Consider the following 23792-nt stretch of genomic DNA (forward strand, 5'->3'; position numbering starts at 1 on the left):
ACCTGCAGGTCAGCAGCTGAGTACCTTAGCCACTAGACCACCGCGACGGGGCCCCACGATACGTTCAACTAAGTGGCTGACACCCTGCATTATGCAGAAGTTTTTCTGATTAACACTCAACATTTTATTCAAAATACAGTCATAGGAGTTAATTTTTTCACAGAAGGGACTGTAAAAGAAATGTCTGTATAGGGGGCACTCCAAGAAAAGCAATCAAGTTGAATTTTAAAGCTGACAAGCAGATCTAGGATTTAAATAATCCTTTCCACAGCATTTCCACTTAAGGCACAGCATAAAATACAGGTTTAATGTGCAGTGTTGATTTCCCTTCCACTCAGTCACCACAACTGGTCTACATTGCCCCAGGTATTGCCCATACCAGCAAAGCAGAACCACAATATCACTAATACAAAATCAAAACACCTGCCAAATAAATAAAGAAGTGCAGTTTCACTTTAAATTCATGTGCATGAGGCAACACTCTCAATTTGAGCAAGTTCGATCACGGACATTTGTTTTATGCCATCCACGACTTTCAATGACTATAGGGGCACCACAAAAAAACCAAAATGACTCTCATTGCACTGATCTTCCGCATGCATGGAGCCTTTTTCGCAGGTGTTGTCACTGCATGATTGTCGCCGCTTGAGGCTAGAATAATTTTTGATGGCATTGAAATTCCTATGAAGGAAGCAGCTCATGCTTAATTGAATATAGTGTGGAACACACGGTGCGATCATTCAACGGATTCAACGCCCGATATGCTTGGGCAGCAGCTGGTTTGGTGAGAATCCGTCGCACTGCATTGCCACATCTGCCATCCAGCGTGCGTCAAACTCAACATATATTTGTCGTTCGCTCCGTCCAGTGATCGTGCGGCCGTATATTAACAACAGTAAAGAGCACAGGAGACAGGTGACATAGAGCCGCTTGAGATACCAGTCGTTTCTTCATTACTACATTCATTTTGACCGAGAATGCCACTTTGATTCCAGTTTCATGCCAGTGCGATCACTGACATGAAAAAGATGGGTTTCGCAACTAATTTCTAATCAAATAAACCGGTGCTCCAGTGTGGAACTTATTCATAACAGCACCGACTTACGGGTTACGAGCGAGATCGGCAACCATAATGCTTGGGCATTTTGCAGGTAAAACATGTGACACTGTTGGCCATCTCGCTCAATTGCCTTACATTGCTTCAATCTCCATATCGATGTTAAAGAGAAAACTGCTCGCGTATCTCGACGCAGGCATAAGATTAGAAGTATCAATCATATAGCTAAAACTTGAGCACCCTAAACAAGCTTACGCTGGATCGCGGGCGGCGACTGCGTCTTCCCAGCTTCTGCTCGCACGTGTCAGTTGCGGCAAGCTGTTTGCAGGGTTCGTACAGCTATCCAAAGCGATAATTCAAGAATATTTAAGGACTTTCCAGGACCTGCCACAGGTTTTTCAAGGACGAAACAGCATGTAAAGTTGGCATTATTTTACTCTAAAATTTCCAAATACGACTAGTTTTATTGCACTTAAAGAAATAAATACCACAATTACAACAAAAATGTCTTCACAACTTCTTAAGAACATAAAGCACAACAAACAATCACAAAAACGGCTGAGATTTCTCCAGCATAAGCTTGGTGAAGTTCACCAAGGGTTTGATTGATTGATTGATATGTGGGGTTTAACGTCCCAAAACCACTATATGATTATGAGAGACGCCGTAGTGGAGGGCTCCGGAAATTTAGACCACCTGGGGTTCTTTAACGTGCACCCAAATCTGAGCACACGGGCCTACAACATTTCCGCCTCCATCGGAAATGCAGCCGCCGCAGCCGGGATTCGAACCCGCGTCCTGCGGGTCAGCAGCCGAGTACCTTAGCCACTAGACCACCGCGGCGGGGCAAGTTCACCAAGGGTGTTCTAAACATTCAGTATCATGTTATTTCACTTTATTTATAAAGATAACTAAGTGTACAGGAGGTATGCACTTGAGATCATTCGTGAGGAGCACTAGCAGCGAGGTCACCGTCTTGCAGGCCCGCGCACTCGCATAGAACTTGCTGCATGCGCTGTGACCTAAAAAACACCTCCTGCATGCCGGTGCAAGGACGGCACGCGCAAATGGGCCTACAAAATGGTGCAGTAATGGTATTGCCACCTTGCAGATTAAAGCAGAGTGCACACTGCCTGTATCACAATTATAATAATAAACAATAGCTTTGATCACCTCGCAAGTCCACAAGAGTACACAGAAACGTTAACACACAATGAACACTCCTATTGGCTGCTCTGACTCACACCGTATAATCTAAGCACGTTCATCAAACGTCTCCAAAACATTCAGCACACTCTTGCTACACTGCCATTAAATGATTGTATGTTGCAATTATGTAAAACATATTTAATCTTTATCGCTTCTCAAGCACGATATATTAAAATATCACACAATGACCACAAATACCAGCTGCTCGGACATCTCAAGATGTCCAAGCAGCTGGTATTTGCGGAGGGTGTGAGTGGAGCAGCGTAGTGCTATTCCACTCACAATTATATTTTTTTTAAATGTCCAGTCTTCATCCCTTCTGAACACTGAAAAGTTCACAACACCCAAGAAGAACTGGTGACAGTTACCGTATTACCTTGGTGATATTCCTTAAGCATTTCTTAAATACCCTGCATAGTTTGATTGCACCCCTCAAGTCATTAATAATGAGGGAAAAACAGTTCCCAACAAGTGGTCACAACTGTTGCTAGGACTTAGCTCAGTACTGCAGTCCCAAACACATTACAAATCTTTAGCACTTAACACTTTCATAGTCCTAACAAAATACAATTGTTCACAACAAGCAATAGCAAGTTCACAACAGCTGCTGGGACTTCTCTTGTACTGTGTGATGTTTACCAGCTCTACCGCTTTAGTTTTTGCAGTCCACAAGCTGTTGGACTTGGCTAAACACGTGATGTCATTTGATTTTTCCGCTTTTTATGAATAGTGATCAGCTGCAACAGTCAAATCAGCAATAACAGCTTCCAGTTTTTTTTTTCTTCATGTTTTCAGTCTCATAATTGATCAGTAGCATTTCTGACAGCATAGTGTCACGAAGTTTCTCCTGCTTATGAGCCTCGATGCGCGTATTGCAGTGATTCCTTGCTGCTGACACTGATATCCATAGTTTCTTCTGAATGGGAACATTCAGGGTACCGCCAGCTTTCTCTACAACGTCACATATGATGCGTTGTGACACATAGGACAAGTCTGCGAGGTTCTCTAGTGCAACCTGATCATCATCATCATCATCATCATCATCAGCAGCAGCAGCAGCAGCAGCAGCCTGACTACGTCCACTGCAGGACAAAGGCCTCTCCCATGTTCCGCCAGTCAACTGGGTCCTGTGCTTGCTGCTGCCAATTTATACCCGCAACCTGATGGTTTACACTAAACCCACGCTTGCCTGTTGCTTGTCCGTGGCTGAGAATTAGTAGTGATTTGACAACACTTCAAAGCTCACCATATGAGCAATTTTGGGCCAACAAACTAATAGAACTGATCCAGCCAATTCAAACCTTTTCGGAAGAGATTTTTTTGTTTCTGCAGCAACAACTCCGTATATTCAGGTAACACACAGTTTCGTTGTTTTTTGTCAAATATTAGAGCTCCGGCGAGAGCATTAAGCATTTTTCTTGGGCCTGAGAGACATTCATCTGGCTTGCTGCACATAGGAATGACAGGCCTCTAACTAGTATTGACTTTAAAGGGCTCTTCTATCAAAAACTTGTTGCATTCCATTTTGAACATCTTTTGCACTTGCTCTGCAGTCTCTGCTCACATGTGTAGCCTATGTTTCACTTTTTCCAGTACTTCCTCACGTCTACAATATCAAGCCTCAGAAGGCCACTGATCTCTGCTTCTGACAGAATTGAGTATTTTATAAACTTCATGAGCAGCTTTCTTACAACAGTCTCTAGGTCCCTTGCTAAAAAGAAAACTATAGGCTTGTCTACTTGGTATTCAACCAAGAAGGATCTGATGGCCATGGCAATAATTAAGGCAATGCTTGGCTTTGCTAGGACAAGAGGGTCATGAAAAAATTGACACAAATTCTCAAAAGATGCGCAACTCAGTAGGGTAATTTTTTTGTAGCTTCCATGTATCATCTTATGTCACTCCTGAGGAGCAGAGCCCTTTCTATCAATTTGACATTTTACACCCACTGACGTGCTACAAACTTCAGCGGAAATGTGCTCTGCCCAGTTGTGGCTGTAAAATCTTCTCTTCGTGCTGGGTCAAAGAGCGTTCTCAGACTTAACAGTAGGACATCAAGTCCTCATGTACTAGCCACAATACCCGCCCTATAGGCATTGTGGACTGCGTGCAGGCCTCATGTGCCAATATCAACACACTGCACTTGGTAGTCCTCATGCAAGTCTGCTTGTAGGTACCTAAATGACTTTAAGTTAACGTTAGATCCGTCTATGGAAATTTGAATTACCTTTCCAAATGGCAAAGGTTCAAGGGCACTTCACAACTTTTCCTGAATATCATCGGCTGTCGCATGTCCCATGAAGGCTGATGGGAGATATCTTGTTGCGACGCTATGTGAAGAATTCCAGCACCTCACATATACGTCTATTTGTTTCTGCTGAAGAAACTCGTTAGCAGATTCATCAAAAAGCATGACGAAGCAGTCTGAGTTTCCAACCTTGCCCTGCACGGCTGATTGAAAAAAGGTCTAAGCCCCTGGCCCGCGATGTAGGAGCATTTATTCTCTCCGCAGGAAAAAGCCTTTGTGAGCTGACTGTCAGGGAACATGCGCCTTAAGAGATCTACAGCTTGTGCCAAAGACCTGTATGAATAGTCGCGAGTCCACAAGGTTTCAGCATCTGTGACCATGTCATAGGACTTACACGCGCCGTCCAAATCCATCGCCTGAAAGGAAACCGCGCGGATGGGTGCATTATTGTTACATCATTGGGACAAGATAGTTGAGAACTGTGCTTCCTGCTGCTGCCTTCATTGCGACACTGTGCTCGCACGTGGCTCTTGAGTGCCGACTCGTCCATTGTCGCGATGGTGAGGATCGATTGTGCACGGCGCAATCCACTTGTTGTAGCTGTCATGGCTAAGCCACCCAGCTTGAAATTTACATTTCCCCAGCATTATGCCAGTGTTCTTGAATAGATTCCGCTGACGTGGAAAGATGGAAGTTCACCTTAAGAAACCCGTTGAACACAGGCACCCGTCACGATCCACAACACAATGCACGTGCGCCGCAATCATGGTGTAAGGCCAGACACCAAACAAAAAAAGTCATGCATTAATACAGCCTTGCATTAATACAGCAGTGTAGCCACAACAGAATGCAAAGTGACATTTTGTCAACGTTACTAACAGCTAAATGAGAACCAGCTATCTATGAGTTGCTAATGCTTGTGCGAAAAAAAATAAATATATACCCTGGAAGCCAATCATTAAGCATTGAATGGTGTCTTAAAAATACCGTAGTATTTTTTCTGTCTGGCAGTAAAAGTCAGCGTTTTTTAATTTTATTTTTTGTTTAGCTGTGACGGCAGAGCACCAACAACGTGCATTTCACGGCAGGCGACTTTGATAAAGGCGCTAACCATGAGTGGTAGAGGTGCTCCACTATGCCCTACATTAGCTTCGCTGCTTGTGCACTTGAGCAAGACAGACAGATAGCGAGAGGTGAAAACATGAATGAGAAGAAAGAAAGAGCAAGGAAGGCAGTGTGAAAACTGGCAAGAAGCCAGCACCAAAAGTCTGAAAGAGTCTCTCGCTTCATTCGCTCACTGTTTGATGCAGTAAATATTTCTTCCCGTGCAGTTCTGGGAATCGGGACCATCGGTACCAAGAGTGATCACGCCGAATAGCTTTGTCTGGAATGGGGAGCTCGTCATTCCGACGCCGATCTACCACGCTATTGAGGTCGCGATGTCGACATGAATCTTGAAATTCTAGTATTTTCAAGGACGGAAATAAATTCCAGGACTTTCGAAGGCCTTGAAAACGTAATCTTTAAATTCTAGGGTTTTCAAGGATTTCAAGGAACTGTGCTGTGTCGTCAAGTGTTTTCCATTCACAAAAGCATGGTTGTATTTAGCGTGTTTCTGTAACCCCCACGCAACCCCCCCCCAAAAAAAAAAGAAAAAAAAACTACTCGCCTGTTGTGTCTCAAGATTACCCACCATGCTAGACGCTAACACTGCACACTAGGTGCTGTACTGCTGAATTCGGTGGCATGGGCTCGATTGCCGGCCTCGGCGGTGTAATTCCAACAGGGCTAAATGCAAAAAAAACAACCATGAGCTAAAATTTAAGAGCACTTTAAAGAACACCAATTGGTCGAAATTAATCCCGAGGTCTTCACTACGGCGTATCATCATATCACGGTTGTTGTAAATAAAATCCAAGCAATGATTTTATTGCGTTCCAGAAGTCAGCCGACTTCCAGTGCACAATAATAACCCCATTGTTATTGTGACAAATTTCACAATGTGCAAATTGATATCCCATTGCTTTTTCCGTCATCAGCTGAAAAGAAAACCAAGCACACTTCCATAGCACCTTTGACAGTGGGGTTGGAGCATGGCAGCCCGCAGCACGTGCGCTCATTCTTATAGTATTTGCCCATCATCAAAGCTGAAAGGTTCGACATCCTTGCCCCAACATAATCTATGGTACGCCAATTCCAGCACGTGCCAGAAGTTGTGGCACACAACGACGGCCAAGCATGGCTGGCACATAGTCGCCAGGCAAGTTTTCGTTATATCACCGCATCACGGCTTTCACAAGTTGTCGTGTGGCGCTACCATAGCTGAAAGTTGTGGATAGCGCATGATGTCTAGAAAATTGAGCAACACTTGATAGAAAATAATAAATGATACTTCTAATATTCTACCAACATGCCTGTCAAGCAACAATAATGAGCATAAATATAATGAATTATCTGAAATGACAAAAATAATGAGGAATAGCATTGCCATTGAAACAGTGTTATAGACATGCATATAGAAAGCATTATCAAATATAGCAAAGCTGTCAGATATACTTTGCTATAAAAAGTTTCACTGTCTTATCATGAGTATGCAACATGCTTTCATAAAAAACAGGCTCCACAAAAGTTCACTCAACTACTCCTAGAGCGCTATTATCTCAATGTCAAAGCTTAGGCATGTAGGCAATACAGCATGAAAGAAGACACTCCCCCTGAATATCTTTCAATTTTGCTTGCACACATACGAACTTGCGTACAAACACACATAAAGTATGACTGAACCCCTGCCAAAAGAAAAATGTTTAGCTACGCTTCTGGTCACCTCTAGCAGTTATTCTTGCTGAGATAAGTGTAATCGAATGTTTCGAGTTGCTTTTGCAGAGAATTTGTTCTTTTGTTCTTTGATGAGTTGAACAAGTTATTTGGATCCTGCAATAAGCATAACTTTTCTTATTAGCCTTGAGCTCAAATGAGAGAGCAATGCGCTGCCTTCTCAACCATTACTGGTCTGTATACACTGATAATAGTTTAGCATTCTAGCCAGAATTTCGAAAAAAAAAAAAAACATCTGCATGCTAATTGACGTACTCAAACCTCAATATAATGAACACAGATATAACAAAATATAGATTATAACAAATAAAGTAAAAAATAGTCTAGCAATAACTTTTATAACAAATTTTTGAATAAAACAAGCTTATTTTCTTGCAAGATGCAATTGATTGATCAATTGATATGGGAGGTTTAATGTTCCAGAACCACCATATGATTATTAGAGATGCCGAAATTGCGGGCTTCGGAAATTTCGATCCCCTGGGGTTCTTTAACATGCACCCGAATCTGAGCACACGGGCCTACAGCATTTCCGCCTCCATCGAAAATGCAGCCGCAGCAGCCGGAATTCGATCCCGCGACCTGCGGGTCAACAGCTGAGTACCTTAGCCGATAAACCACCGCGGCAAAGCAAGATGCAACTGTTGTAATTAAGTTTGAGTGTATATCCAAGTGTTTCCATTGGCCTTGCCTGTTAATTGGTTTTCCATAATAGGTCTGCACAAATGAGATCAGAGCCCGGCGAAGCAGGTTGAAAACGCCTTGAAGCTCGAATAGTTCATCAGCAAGTGCATACAGTGGCACAGCTATGTCGTCTTTTTTATCCTCTCGCCTGGAAAAACAAAACAATGCACGCTATTAAAACTGAACATGCCAAATCCCCTCCCTTCCAAAACACACAAATAAAGAGGTTGAAGCAAGGCCTGCCTTTTCAGCCCTGGCAGCTGAGCTTTGACTGGATCACTAAAGAATGAAGTGCTAGGAAACTGCACAGGACATCTGCAAAATAATATTCACTGCTTCAATTCCCAGAATTTACTCAAATAGTGAATACTGTTCTTGTGAATTTGCAGGCATTGTTACAACATTTTTATTCGTTCACTTAAATTTGTTACACTCCATTACGGTAACATTTTGCCATTCACTTCATCGAATCATCACTCCGTTCATCTCACATGTGAAATACGTCTGAACTTTAAAATGTCGTGGAACAGCTTGAGATCACTTGGCTTTCTGCATAAACGTTGGTGGATCGAAAATGTGCTGAATGGCATTACTGTTGAAAGCAGTACATACACAAATAAAAATTGCATTTTTTTTTTTGCTCTTGTGCCATCACCTTCTCCTTATGAGTAGAGACTGCCACCCACAGCATGGCTACTCGAGTGCAAGAGGCACTGGGTCAGGGGTGTTTTAGCCGTGGCAAACATTACGATACCGCTCATCAGCAAGGTGTGCAATATGGTCTGCTGGCCTGCTGCACAAAAATGCCCCCTGGTTGGCTTGCACAACTGTGGTCTTTGTTTCATGAAGGCAAAGGCCTAATTGTGGTTCTCGATACTTCACTTTCCCCAACTCTTTTCTCAACTCATGGATTCATCATATTATGTTCTGTGCTTCCTAAACTACTGACAGATGAGACTGTTTCACCGTTCCCCTTAAGTATGGCATAAACAAGGTAAAAGATATAGCAAAGTTACTTTGACGACCTCTTCATCAACTCCATGGTGATGACCTTCAATGATGACTAACAAATCCTGAGCAAGTTTTTCCCTACCCTGAGCCAGTGGAAATGTTTGTATAGCACAGTAAGCAGGCCAAATCACATTTCTGGTTAAACGTGCAGCGCAGCACAGACGACAGGCAAAGAAACAGTCGACACGAGCACTGACTCTCAACTGAAAAAATTTCTCTTAGCTGAAAACGTGTCAGCGTATATCTGGAAAGTGCTTTTCTAAAACTGCGCCCGAATTCAACATGGCAGCAAGAATGTTTTTCAGTCACAAAAAACAACAACTAAGCACTAAGTGAAAATGGGCTTCCACAGAACATTTTCCGGAACTCGTTTAGAGCATGGAGCATAACAATGATGACTCGCAAACGCAACTATACAGGAAGGAAACATCATCTATATGCGGGTAGCATCATATAATGCAGGAACCACCTCCATTGATGAGGCAACACAATCGCTCTGACATTAGCTAACAGCATGGGCCAGAAATACACTCAAACCTCGTTATAACGTAACGGGATATAATGAAATAATGGATGTAACAAAGTAAATAAAGTTTTCCTTGAGAACTCCATTGAGAACCATGCATTTTAAACCTCATTGTAACGAAGTAAAATTGACCGATAAATGAATATAACAAACTAAATTAGTCTATCAAATAGTCTATCATAAAAAACCAACTGTTAAGTATATCGTTTTTTTTTTTTGCGGAGTTTGACGCTCATTCGGTGCAGCTCTTTCAAAACTCCCGTGCCGATCTTACAGCCACACCCTGCGCGGCCGAGCGAGCCATTTTCCTCACACAGCCAGCGGAGAGAATTGAAGAAGCCCTCAGCAGGTCACATGACCGAGAAGCGGCGCCACGGTGCAAAGCTATTTCCTTCTCAAGACGGCGACAACTGCGTCTCCTCTGCTACTTAGAAGTGTGGCAGCTTGGGCTAGTTGGTATGGCATGACGATAGTTATAGCGCGAACACAAAACGACGACACAGAGACAAGAAGGACACGAAAGAGACGAGATCTAACTTCCAACTGAGTTTATTGCGCAGAGCACGAAAATATATAGAGGAGACAGTAACCATGTGATAAAAACCATATGGCAGAAAGAGCAGAACATGAGTAAGAGAAAAACAAAGACAAAAAACAAAAAAAACAAAATCACAGAAAACGGCAAAAAAATCTAAAAAAGCGAAACAGAAAAGTAAAGATAATATAAGTACTTGCGCGCACCGAAACCGTGCGCCTCGTTTTTCTGTGTTTTTTTTTTCTTTGTTTTTCTCTTACTCATGTTACTTACTTTTTCTGCCATATGGTTTTTATCACATGGTTACTGTCTCTTCTATATATTTTCGTGCTCTGCGCAATAAACTCAGTTGGAAGTTAGCGCTCGCGTCTTTCGTGTCCTTCTTGTCTCTGTGTCGTCGTTTTGTTCTCGCGCTCCAACTATCGTCCTCTGCTACCCTCTGCACCGAGAAAGTAGGACTCTCCGCGACAGCTTTCTTCTTTTCTTTTTCTTCCCTCTCTCTCCGCTAGCGGCCTTGAAAGGCGAAGGGTCTCTACGTCCAGAGACGAAAAATGGAGAAGGGTGGCACAGGCACGTCGCAGATTGGCATTTGAGAGAGCAAACAATCTACACAGAAGTTAAAAAAACAGCGCTAAAAAGACGGGACAAGAAAGGACAACAGGACAGGGCGCTGACTAGCAACCAAATATGTTTATTTCTTCAGTCAGCATACATATATACCACCGCACTATCGCAAAAAACAGCCTACGCAGCGGCATGTGAGCCTGCGCAGAGGCATTCAAAAAATTAGTTTGACAGAAATTTGACCTCCTTCGGAAGGAGGGAAATGGAAGGGAGGCTAACACATGCCTCACCACTGTTATGAATGTGAAAAGCTTCCGAAATGAGACGTGCACGTTCATCGTGGTAGTATGATAAGAAAATGGTATCTTTAAAAGATGGGTGGCAACCGCAGTTGTTACAGTGAAGGGAAAGCTGACTATCTGTAGCGCGATTATGAACTTTGTTTGAATGCTCACGCAAGCGGTCATTAGCACAACGGCCCGTTTGCCCTATATAACACCGACCACAGGAAAGAGGAATCTTGTAAACAACGCCATGACGACATTTCACCAACTTGTGCCTGTGCTTCTTAGTACATCCTTTTTTGTACGGTGCCTCACGATTAACATGCTGGCACAAGCTGCCTAGCTTATTTTGGGCAGAAAATAGCAGCTTAATGCCTGCCCTGGCGACAACTTTTTTTAGATTGTGCGCTACCTTGTGCACATAGGGGATAACTGCTACGCTTTTCAGCCAGCTTTTTTCGGACTGCACAGTGGCCAGGCGCTTGTCCTTACAGACTGCTACTAGGCTTTCAGCAATACTAGTCAAAAGCGTTGCAGGAAAACCTGCAAGCTTCAGGCGGTCAACTTGCGAAAAGAAACACTTTTCAACTTGGTGGTCACAGGACCTGTAGAGCGCCGCCTTCATGCAAGCTCTTGCAATGCCGCGTTTAACAATTTTTGAGTGCGCCGAAGAAAAGGGAAGAAGGGCCTTTTTTGACCTGGGTGCGTAACCCCAACACACGTGGCTGTTTGAGAACGACAGTTCTAAGTCTAAAAAGCGTAGTTTGTTATCTGAAGGATGCTCAGTCTTCAATTCAAAAGAACTTAATTCTGCGCGGAACACGTCAATTATTTTAGAAGCAGCAGGCTGCGCGTCAGGTGGGTTAGTGCGGTAAAAAATTAAAAAATCATCCACGTAGCGCATCACTTTTACCGTGCTCGTCTGATCTAGCTTGCTCTCTAGATTGCGGTCATAGCTAGCCAATAAAAGGTCACTCAGAATGGGGGCGATGCAAGACCCTATGCACACTAAGAAGCACTGTACTTCTTCTGTAAGCTTCTGTACTAAGAAGCACAGGCACAAGTTTGTGAAATGTCGTCATGGCGTTGTTTACAAGATTCCTCTTTCCTGTGGTCGGTGTTATATAGGGCAAACGGGCCGTTGTGCTAATGACCGCTTGCGTGAGCATTCAAACAAAGTTCATAATCGCGCTACAGATAGTCAGCTTTCCCTTCACTGTAACAACTGCGGTTGCCACCCATCTTTTAAAGATACCATTTTCTTATCATACTACCACGATGAACGTGCACGTCTCATTTCGGAAGCTTTTCACATTCATAACAGTGGTGAGGCATGTGTTAGCCTCCCTTCCATTTCCCTCCTTCCGAAGGAGGTCAAATTTCTGTCAAACTAATTTTTTGAATGCCTCTGCGCAGGCTCACATGCCGCTGCGTAGGCTGTTTTTTGCGATAGTGCGGTGGTATATATGTATGCTGACTGAAGAAATAAACATATTTGGTTGCTAGTCAGCGCCCTGTCCTGTTGTCCTTTCTTGTCCCGTCTTTTTAGCGCTGTTTTTTTAACTTCTGTGAACATGAACCAACCAGCCCAAATGCGTACGCTTCTGCAGTTTAAACAATCTACCACAGTCTTTTCTTTCCTTTCCTTTTTTTTCCTTCTTCAGCGTTGGAGGATGCCGCCGCGGCATTGGGCTTGGTGCTGAGAGCATTTTTGGAGCGCGGTATCTTCGAATTAACCCTCGCAAGTGCTTGCGCATTCGAATTACAAGGCGTTTTCGCCAATTGGAATACAGATAGCTTTGACGGGACCTCAGCATGAGTTCGAATTAGCCAAAAGTTCAAATTAATGAGATTCGACCGAGTCTATCTTCCGTGACACGCGTGATCACGTAGCGGTACATCAGGCCACAAGGTGGTTTTCTTCTTTGCATGCTTATAGATGTGCGCCCATCTGAGCATACATAGCCACAAATTGTTATAATCAATATAACCTAAATAATAGATATAACGAAATAATTGTGGCTCCCTTTCAACTTTGTTGTAACGAGGTTTGACTGTACGCCATGGGTATTATCTTCAAATTGCAAATAGAAGCAAAAGCTTCGAAGGCAAGCTTTTGCTCATGGGAACCTGAAGGGTGTAGTGCGTCAAGTTTGAAGTGTGGTCATTGTGTGGGAAAGCTGAAAAAAAAAAAAACTAAGTAATTCACATTCCAGTGTTGCCTCAATGCAGTGCATGATCATGATGTGGAGCAAAGGCAGTAGGGAGTTGCTGGAACATCTTCAGTAGGTATAGTGCATGAAGAAGACAGCATAAAATAAAAGCACAAGTCAACGCCCAGCAGTGCCCTACTTCTGTATGGCTTTATTTTGTTTGTGCACTACAAAGAAACCTACTGAAGATGTGCTACCAACAAGCCTGCATTGTATCTTTTGTGAATTTTATTCCTGAAGCCGAGCAGGAACTTGAAATTAGGAGTGAAATATATTAAAGGGAAAGGCACTTGCTTAAGTGCTCGCTTGGAATTTCTAGATACTAGACTCATGCTATAACATTCACAATTAAAAATCGCATGTAGGCGGTTACACCGATACTTGTACTACTCAACATACTTAAAACGTATTCACAGCCAAATACGGCACATACTTAAAAAGCTATTGTGCAAAATAAAACTTACAGGTCCTTATCACATAAATAAAGCTCATCATCTTCCTCGTTGCTGTCCTGCAGGATGGGGCCAGACAAACTGCGAAATGGCAAAAAAAAGAAGAAGACAGAGATGTACATGAAAAAGCCATCACTTCGCACTGGTGACTGCAGCTTTCAACAACTTGAAAGCTGCTGTCACTAGAGTTGTTCAATTATACGAGGTGTAAAGCACCATAACAAAATCCAGAAATACCCATGACAAATTCGTATACAAGAGCAGACTAACGTGCCACCTGTTATGATAAAAAACTCACCGCATTGCCACGGCAAGAATTGGGAGGAGTACTTAGAGTAAACATGGAAGAGTTTTGGGGCCATTGTATCACCTACGAAATGTAAGCCATAGGTATAAACACACTAACTTCATCAATGTGCCACAGCATACAATACAATGTGCGAAATGAAATTTAATAGCTCATTTTTCTGAGCATACCATGATCAAAAGACCTCTACGATTTTGGCCAATAGTGTCCAGAGTTTATACAAAAATCCCATGGGGAGTTTTTCCGCTAGCATTACATAAGAACTCCGGCAATCACAACCTACCTGGGAAAGCGTATTCGAACTGTCAATTTCAACTCTCAATGATTGAGGAGCTACAAGAAATTATTGGCACTGGTCTGCCAGCTTGATCCAATCGCGCTGTGCTGAAAGAGACTTCTACAAAATACCACACCAAATATTCTGAAGTATTAATGCATCAATTAACTCCCGGCCCTTATTCCCCAGCGGCTGCGAAGCAACTGACCACGATGGCGGTCAGATCTGCAATGCAGCAGAGGGTGCTAAGAATCTCTGGGTCAATAAATGAGAAATTTGACGGCAAATAAAATGTCCTCAATGACAACATGACCGGTTTGCATGCTTCGAAGGGGTGAGTATGTGGACTATAAAGGATGAGACAATGTTCACGTGGAATGGCTTAAAGTGGCCCTCTATTCAACCAACCATTTTTTTACTCGTGGGTTGGTTAGAGTGAGAGACAGACTCCCTCACCACTCCCGCACTCTCTCACCAGTGAAGGATTGGATGTCCTGGTGCAGTACCTGGCCACTACCTCCCACATGCATACTTCAATTAACTCACGTCCCTCAGCCCCCAGCGCCTTCGAAGTAACTGACCATGGCGGCGGTCAGATCTGCAACGCAGCAGAGGGTGCTAAGAATCTCTGGATCCGGACAGGCCGCCATTGGAACCTGAACTTGGCAACAGTTAATGCTAAGACCTTACCTAGTGAAGCAAGTCTAGCTGTACTATTCGAGGAGCTAGAGGGTGTTAAATGGGATATAATAAGGCTCAGTGAGATTAGGAGGACAGATGAGGCCTATACGGTGCTACAGAATGGGCCCGTCCTTTGCTATCGGGGCTTGGCAGACAGAAGAGAACTGGGAGTGGGGTTCCTAATTCACAGAAACATAGCTCGCAACATAGAGGAATACTATAGCATTAATTAAAGGGTGGTAGGTATCATAATTAAACTGAATAAAAGATACAAGATGAAGGTAGTGCAGGCTTACGCACCTACATTCAGCCATGACGACGCGTTTGTTGAAAGCTTTTATGAAGACGTGGAATCGGCAATGAGTAAGGTAAAAACACAGTATACTATACTGATGGGAGGCTTTAATGCAAAGGTAGGGAAGAAGCAGGCTGGAGGCCAGGCAGTAGGAGATATTGGCATCGGCAGTAGAGATTCCAGAGGGGAGATACTAGTAGAATTCGCAGAACGCAATAATTTACGAATTTCGAATACCTTCTAACGAAAGCGAGGGAACCGTAAGTGGACATGGAGGAGCCCTAATGGCCAAAATAAGAACAAAATCGACTTTGTACTGAGTACACACCCAAGCATCATGCAGGATGTGGAAGTGCTTGGCAAGGTACAATGCAGTGACCATAGAATGGTACGGTCTCGAATTCGACTAGACTTGAAGAAGGAACGGAAGAAACTGATACGCAAGAAGCCAATCAATGAGCTAGCACTGAGAGGGAAAATACAGGAATTCAGAGTCTCGCTTCAGAACATATACTCGGCTCTTATCGAGAAAACCAGCCTTAGCGTTGACACAATAAATTATAATCTGACGAGTATCATTACGGAGTGTGCAATGGAAGTTGGAGGTACGATAACTAGACAAGACACTGGAAAGCTGTCCCAGAAGACGAAGAACCTCATCAAGAAGCGTCAAAGCATGAAAGCCTCAAGTACAACAGACAAAATAGAGTTGGTAGAGCTTTCAAAGTTGATTTAAAACCATAAGGTATCCAACATAAGAAGGTATAACATGGAGAGAATTGAACACGCTTTGAAGAATGGAGTAAGCGTTAAAACAGTGAAGAGGATACCTGGTATAGACAAAAGTCGAATGTATGCACTACGGGACAAGGAAGGCAAAATAACTACCAGTATGAATAGGATAGTTAAAATAGCAAAGGAGTTTTACAGAAATCTGTACAGTAGCCAGGACAACCACGACCTTAATACTATAAGAACTAGCAGTAACCCAGACGACACCCCACCGGTAATGATAGAAGAAGTCAGAAAAGCTTTGGAGAGCATGCACAGAGGCAAAGCTGCTGGTGAGGATCAAGTAACATCAGATCTGCTGAAAGATGGAGGACAGATTGTGTTAGAAAAACTAGCCACTCTATTTACGAGGTGTCTCCTGACGGGAAAAGTACCAGAGTCTTGGAAGAACGCTAACATCATCTTATTACATAAAAAAGGAGATGACAAGGACTTGAAGAATCATAGGCCGATCAGCTTGCTCTCCGTAGTATACAAGCTTTTTACAAAGGTAATTGCTAACAGAATTAAGACAACATTAGAATTCAATCAACCAATGGAACAAGCAGAATTTAGAACAGGCTATTCAACAATCGACCACATTCATACTATCAATCAGGTAATAGAGAAATGCTCAGAATATAGCCAACCACTGTACATACATTCATTTATTATGAGAAAGCATTTGATTCAGCAGAATTATCAGCAGTCATGCAGACACTGCAGAATCAGAGCATCGACAAAGCATATATAATCATCCTGGAAGAAATATACAGACGATCAACAGCCAACACAGAGCTCCTTAAAGAAAGCGATAGAATACCACTCAAGAAGGGTGAAATACATGGGGATACAATCTCCCCAATGCTATTGGAGATGTCGGCGCTCAGTGCTGAAGTTAGTGAGCAGCAAGTTTGTGCGTCCAGCAGTGACAGTGACAAGACCTCGAGCAACTGAAATACCGTGGCTAAATATCAGTGAGCTGAGTTGGTCAGCAATGCCGTCGCCGTCAAACGGCTCATCCCCTGCCACCGAAACAAGCGTACACGATCGTGGCGGGACGACCACATCATCATCCGTCAGACGCAAAGGCCCTGAACAAGACGTATGCCTCGGCTCTGAACAATCGACTAAAGTAGGGCTGTTGTTGCGAAATGTGATGACACTGTCAGGGATGTTGATCACGGCGCCATGTTCTCTCAAGCTGTTCCCACATGCTTACAGGATGTTTTCAGAGGCCTAGAATGAGAAGAGTTAGGAATAAGTTATTAGAGAGTACCTTAGCTTCGCTGATGACATTGCATTGCTGAGTAACTCAGGGGACGAATTGCAGCTAGTGGTTACGGAGTTACACAAGGAGAGCAGAAAGGTAGGTTTTAAAATTAATCTGCAGAAAATGTACAACAACTTCGGAAGAAAACAGCGCTTAGAGATAGGTATTAGTGCTCTTGAAGTTGTAAAAAACTACGTCTACTTAGGACAGGTAATAACATTGGAGCCGAACCACGAGATTGAAGTAACTAGAAGAATAAGAATGAGGTAAACCACATTTGGCAAGCACTCTCGAATCAAGATTGCCACTATCATACCTTAAGAGGAAGGTATATAACAGCTGCATCTTCCCGGTACTTAGCTATGGAGCAGAAACCTGGAAACTTACAAAGAAGGTTCCGCTTAAATTGAGGACGACGCAGAGACCAACAAAAAGGACAATGGTAGGTGTAAACTTAAGAAACAAGAACACAGCAGAGTGGATCAGGAAACAAACCAGAGTCAAGGATATCATAGTTGAAATCAATAAGACGAAATGGACATGGGCCGGGCATGTAGCGCCTAGACAGGATAACCGCTGGTCATTAAAGGTAACTAACTGAATTCCCAGAGAAGGCAAGCGGGTTAGGGGGAGACAGAAGGTTAGGTGGGCAGATCAGATTAGGAAGTTCGCGGGTATTCTTGCTCTGTCCCGCCCATAGGCACGTCTATGAACACCATGTTCCATAAAGCCAATAACCAGCAAGTCCATGTTCATATTTCAAGTGACATGTTAGCACAAGAATAGTTGGAAGCTTTTAATAATAATAATAAAAAACAGGCCTTCACTGTACTTTTTAAAAGGCCAGTCAACAGGCTCCGACTTTTTTTACACCCCCAAACAAGTTCGGCAATTCGTAGAGTAAACCGCAGCGATACTGTTTTCTGAATAATACAGAGATGCGTGCCACGCAGAGCCTCTATTTCGAAAAACTATTCCCCTGCCCCTTTCCTACGCCTGACCTTTGCTCCTTGCACGCACAGTGACGCTAACTCGGTGATCCACGACGTGACGCAGCACGCAGCTTGTCGATTGGTCTAAAGCAGATTTTAACAAATTATCTAAGTCAAAAACAGTTGCTGTTCCCACCCCCAGCTACGACAGAGCTGTTCAATCATATAAGTGCGAAACTTCCCATAGGCCCCATATATCGAAATCCGGACACGTTACTGGCCCAGTTTTTGAGAATGAGCCGATAGTCGTGCCACATGATGCACACACCCACTATTAAAGGCATTATTTGTGTTTTGTGTTGCTGCTTACAGATGACATGACAGTCTGCTCACGAAAGATCGGGCCAACCTCATGTCCTGGTTTTGGAACGCAGTTTTGCTGCAAATCCTTGTCGGCTGCAAATAGAGCAATAGAGCAACTGGGCTGTGGAGAAGCATCGGCACCGAGTAAACAGTAAACAACCAGGCATCGCAGCAAGCGAAAGTGCAATGTGACAGATCGAGTTTGTCGATGACATCAACTGCTGATGTCTTGTCACGTTGGTGAAGTGGGCGAAGGCACGTCAATGGGCTACGTCTTCCTTTCCCTCTTAAGGAGAAGGGTGGTGAGGCCGGGAAAAAATTTGAAACCAGCCGAAAGCGATGTTCTAGCCCTTGTAACTTCCTTAATACTTAATATAGCACGTATTCGCAAAATTTTTGCAGCAGCATGCTCACAAAGTAAAAGTGCACCTATTTCTCTTCATAACAATTTTCTGTTCTTGGGGTTGTTAACTGGCTCTTTAAACATTTTTTTTTTATCTTTGTGAAGATGAGATCCAGCTTTTTTCGTCTATCACTGTAATGCTGGCAACAATACTGCTGCATCCATGCCACATAGTTTCCTCTAGGCCTTGCGGTTAGCAGAAACATTTAGCACCGAATTTTCTCCTATCTAGTTCTACTTTTGCGAGTCTGTTAGTATGTTTGTACTACAATGCATTCTTTAGTGTAAACAAAATCCCCCGATAAGAAATGTTAGTGAATTTTACACCTTGCTGCGAGAACTTTGCTCACTGAATGTCTAGTCAGGCAATGTGCTAACATATTATGGACAGTCTAAAGCAACTTGATATAGTAGTACACAATGAAGTGAAATGCAAGTGCATTGCGCATATGAGGTATCCGACTTGCTGCTCTTTCTTCGGTATCAACTGCTGTCATTATCAAGTCGGATGTAGCACGTTTTTGTTGTGACACTGCGAAATGTTGCTCAGGCTTCTTCAGCAGCATAAGAACTGACAGTTGGGCCAATTCATACTGAGTTCATGCCCAACACTGGACAAAGGCGAAAATTAAACACCACGAGTGCTTAGCTAGAGGGGCCTGCATCACACTGTACACCTACAAGATGAGTCTGTCACAAAGCTATCACTCTTGTGTATCACAAGTCGCCACTTGTGATGGAAATCATCGTGCCTTCGATTGAATAAACACAGAGTAAATGGAAAGAGTGCCTCTATCAACTGGTTTTATTCATTTGGTCGCTGAATTTGTGTCACCAATGAGAAGCCACACAAACGACCAGACGGCAGGAAGAAATGTAAGCTGCTAGGAAGAAAACATGAACAGGAAAAGACTAAAAGATGCTAACAGCACATGTTTAGAAAAAAACGATCGTCTCATTGTACAGACAGTGCACCAGTGTGACTGCATATGCGGGGACGCTCACATGGTGACAGATTTAGAAATATGGATGTGTCAGCCTTCATCAGCCACAAGAGCCAAAGACCAAACGACTGGAAATGGCTTGGATGCGTGCCCAGCTGGGAGCGGTGCCACAGAAACTTTGCCGGCCGCCATTCCCACACCCCAATGCCCTTATCGGCCACATCTCCGTCGCGCTTTTACAACCTGGCGTGGCAGCTACTCACTGGTAGAGCTGGTCACACGTTATCTCCATGCACTCTGTCTAGGCATTGACTTTTTCCTTGATTTCTGGCAGCGGCACCTTTCGCCACATTCGCACAATTTCTGAAACATGCACTGCTCACAGAGTGCTGCAACGGCCATTAAAATTCTGTGTTTGCTAAACATGTGAACGTGGTTGTGACAGCGCACTCATAGCGTGCTGGCATGGCTACGTGTTTTTTTGTCCTGTTTTACCACCATGTGTGCTTCCGATTATAAATAATACAAGTGCCTCCTTTTGTTTGAACATTTGTGCTCAGGGTGCTGTTTCAAATTCAATATTAACTTTACAACAATGCCAGCCACCAATATGGGTGCTTTTCAGTGGCACGTGACCCTTGAAACACTGAAACAACGGGTAGCTTATTACTCACTTGCGAAAAAACTGCAGCAGGGGAAAAGAAAGATTCTTCTTGGCAATGGGCAGCTCCTCTTTCAGAGGATCCGGGCTCTGGCTGAGAAAGCTGTACAGGGCCTCGCTCTGGCTGAGGCGTTCTTCGTTCATCACAAACTGAAACCCAGATCACATACACTTCCCAATAACATGTTGAGCCACGGCATTAACTCTTTAGGTGAGCACACTTCAAAAATAATAATAATAATTGAACCTTGCATCGGACCCCATACTGTGATGCACACCGATCATGACAACACTCCCACAGAGTTATCATAGTTGATTGTGAGTGGTTTTTAGAGTTCTGTGCCACTTGGTGTCGTGTAGTGTCAGAATATGGCAGCACATGCACATGCTCTTCCTTGTAAAAAAAAAAAGAGCTTAGATTTGCATGCAAACTTTTTTCTCTACGCACCCAACCACTCGCTTACGATCCCTTCACGCACACACATATTGCAATTAACCGAGACGGAAACAACACCAGTTCGTAGGGCAAGCTGTTGTATTGTCTACTATTTCCTTCGCTTTGCTGTCACTGCCCTCATGCTAGCTGAGCCCAAGCTCGAGTGCCGCCACTATTAGTCATCACAATACGCGTGTCTATTACATGTACAGTCGAGCCCGCATATAACGAACCTGAGCGTGACGCGGCATCCGTTCGCTGTATCCCGAAGTTCGTAGTAAATGAAACACGGCTTTAAAAAAAAGTTACGAGCGAAAACAGAAACTTTTTTTGCCCCAAAAAGTTCGTAATGCACGTGTTTCGAAGAGCAGAAACGCTAAGAACGGTCTCGAGTTCATTTAAAACGGCAGGCTGCTCGTCCGCCGAGGCCCGTGGCATATGCTGCATGAAGCGCTGGCTCCAAAGATTCGTCGTTCTCGCAATCCGATTCCTCCAAATCGCTTGATTGATTGATTGATATATGGGGTTTAACGTCCCAAAACCACTATATGATTATGAGAGACGCCGTAGTGGAGGGCTCCGGAAATTTAGACCACCTGGGGTTCTTTAACGTGCACCCAAATCTGAGCACACGGGCCTACAACATTTCCGCCTCCATCGGAAATGCTGCCGCCGCAGCCAGAATTCCAACCCGCGCCCTGCGGGTCAGCAGCCGAGTACCTTAGCCAATAGACCATCGCGGCGGGGCAACCTCCTCCAAATCGCTCTCGCCACGTACTTCATTTACAATGCCCCAATCTGTACACGGTTCCGCAGTGTTGGCATCATCATCGGCCGTAAGTAAATCATTGCAACAGATGTCCTACCCGCTCTCCCAGGTCGCAATCGACGACGCGCTGCCACAAATCGCCGCCGCAGTGGTCCTGTTTGGAAGCTTCAGGCTCGGCATCGGGCCCGACGATCAACGAAGTCATTTTCGCGAAAATAGTTTCGCGCACATGTAGCCTTCACCAGCACCCACGAAATATTCACCATCTTCACAGCTGAATACCGGGATGCCCAAAGCGGCAAGTTGGCTGCCAGGCGGTTAACAGCTACGAGCAAGCGCTCTGCAACGCGGCATTTAACACGCGGATTACACTCAAGCCAAGCGGTCGTACTTCCGACGTTTTTTTTTTTTTTGAGCGGCACGAAAAAGCGTGCTAGTCCTCCCGTCGGCCATCATGACCACACACGCACACCAAGAGAGAGCAAGAAGCGCAAATGCGTGGAACAGCTCTGGGCGCATTTCCAGTCGGAAAACGAAACTAATTCGAGCCAGCGTGGCGGGCGTCGCGGAGCGGTGGAGACGGGCAAAGGGGTTGTGATCAAGAGAGGAGGGCAGACTTGCGAGAGAAGGGCAAGGAGTTGCGATAAAGAACGGAAGAATGAAAGATTCCTTCCTCAGTGCGATAAAGAGAGGGGAGGATGCGGCGGGAGGGCGACCTTGAAAACCAAAACACATGGAAAAGTGGGTAGCTCGCTTGAAAGGTCCACGAAACTCGCACGTAGAAAAACTTAAGAGAGCCAGCACGTGCAGAAGTCAAAGCATGGCTGCCTCGCTCGGTGCGCGCGGCGGCGTTCGAAGACTCGGCAGCCGTGATCAATAAATCGTTTTGTTGAGCCGGCGGGTTTGCGTGGCCTCACGAACTTTGATATATCGCGATTCGTTCCGCTTAAATTAACAGCCGTTCTCGCGCTTCCGCACGCGCGCGGAAGGCATGCTGAGTTGAGTGCGAAGTGAGCAAGAACAAGTCCTAAACACGAAACGAATCGCAAATTATCGCAGTCGGTGGGGTAGTGTACGCGCGTGCGCGTGCACTAGACGCAGACTATCGGATACAGTCGGTGGCCGACGATGTTGGCAAATGGTCTGGTCACTCCAGGCCGGTGACGCCAACGACAGTACCAGCGATCAAAAACAGGGTACGTGGCCGACCGGTCTTCGAAAGATCGGTGGCAGTGTGAAAACACGAGCCTCGTCTGGTGATGCGGGGTGCTCAGAGTAGCTGGGGGACAAAGGACGGAGTGGTCGTGAAAGTGCAAAACATAAAAACAACAAAAAGCGGTCGTGGAGAGCAGAAACTAGAGGGGCAAGGAGGCAGAATCGGCGTTTAACAATAAGAATGTATGGGCACCTCGTCGATGCCTGATCGGTGGTCAAAATTGGTTTCCCGGGAAGTCGGCAGACCGCTGACTCCGTTCGCTGTAACCGATCAGTGGCCCTTGAAGACGTTCGTTGTAAGTGCAATTTTGTGCCACTGAACCAATGTATATTTTGACGGACACGGTTCATTTTAAGCGAAAGTTCGTCTTTAGTGGGGCCGTTATATGTGGGCTCGACTGTATATCTTTTTCGAGAATATAAGGAAAGAGCATGCTCAGAACTGAGGTGCGGTTAGGAGTGTGAAAACAATCCCTGCTAATTCTAGATATTATATCCGACTTCAACCGTAAATGCCGTGAGCGTTTTGTGAATACTGTACTTGTTCCTTTCCTGTTTGGCCTCCATTTGAGGTAAGCTTTCTTCTTTGTTGACAGCTTTAGACTTTAGAGGGTTGGCACAGATATAAGTAAATATGGCAATTACCTTCAAAGAATATCTGCTTCTTCAGTAGCCCTCCAAAGTCTATAAGTGCTACGGCACTGCTGCCATATATGTGCCTCCTTGGAGGTAAACTTTCAAAGCACTTCATATGATGCTACTCAATTGGCTGTAATCAGCTCCAATGCTTCCGGCTTCCACCACACATTGAACCCATCCAAGGAAGATGCACATTAAATATTTTCTG

General features: G+C 44.3%; 1 protein-coding gene across 8 annotated transcripts in view; it reads right to left on the minus strand.

Moving 5' to 3' along the window:
* LOC119178350 (sorting nexin-25) overlaps positions 1-23792 on the minus strand; it is a 141337-nt gene that overhangs the window by 39004 nt on the left and 78541 nt on the right. For 7 of the 8 annotated variants that reach the window (XR_012888420.1, XR_012888422.1, XM_075882289.1 and 4 more), the window contains 3 exons: positions 20539-20675; positions 13631-13699; positions 8041-8181 (listed from right to left, as the gene is read on the minus strand). Coding sequence is in view for 6 of the 8 variants with exons in the window: in XM_075882289.1 (XP_075738404.1) it covers positions 8041-8181; positions 13631-13699; positions 20539-20675 (347 nt within the window). In the remaining 2 variants the exon portion in view is untranslated. Of the gene's footprint in view, positions 1-8040; positions 8182-13630; positions 13700-20538; positions 20676-20702; positions 20920-23792 lie in introns of those variants that run through there. The other variant, XM_075882292.1, reaches the window with a different exon arrangement.

The sequence above is a fragment of the Rhipicephalus microplus genome, chromosome 2 (assembly GCF_043290135.1).
Source record: "Rhipicephalus microplus isolate Deutch F79 chromosome 2, USDA_Rmic, whole genome shotgun sequence".
Classification (NCBI taxonomy): Eukaryota; Metazoa; Arthropoda; class Arachnida; order Ixodida; family Ixodidae; genus Rhipicephalus; species Rhipicephalus microplus.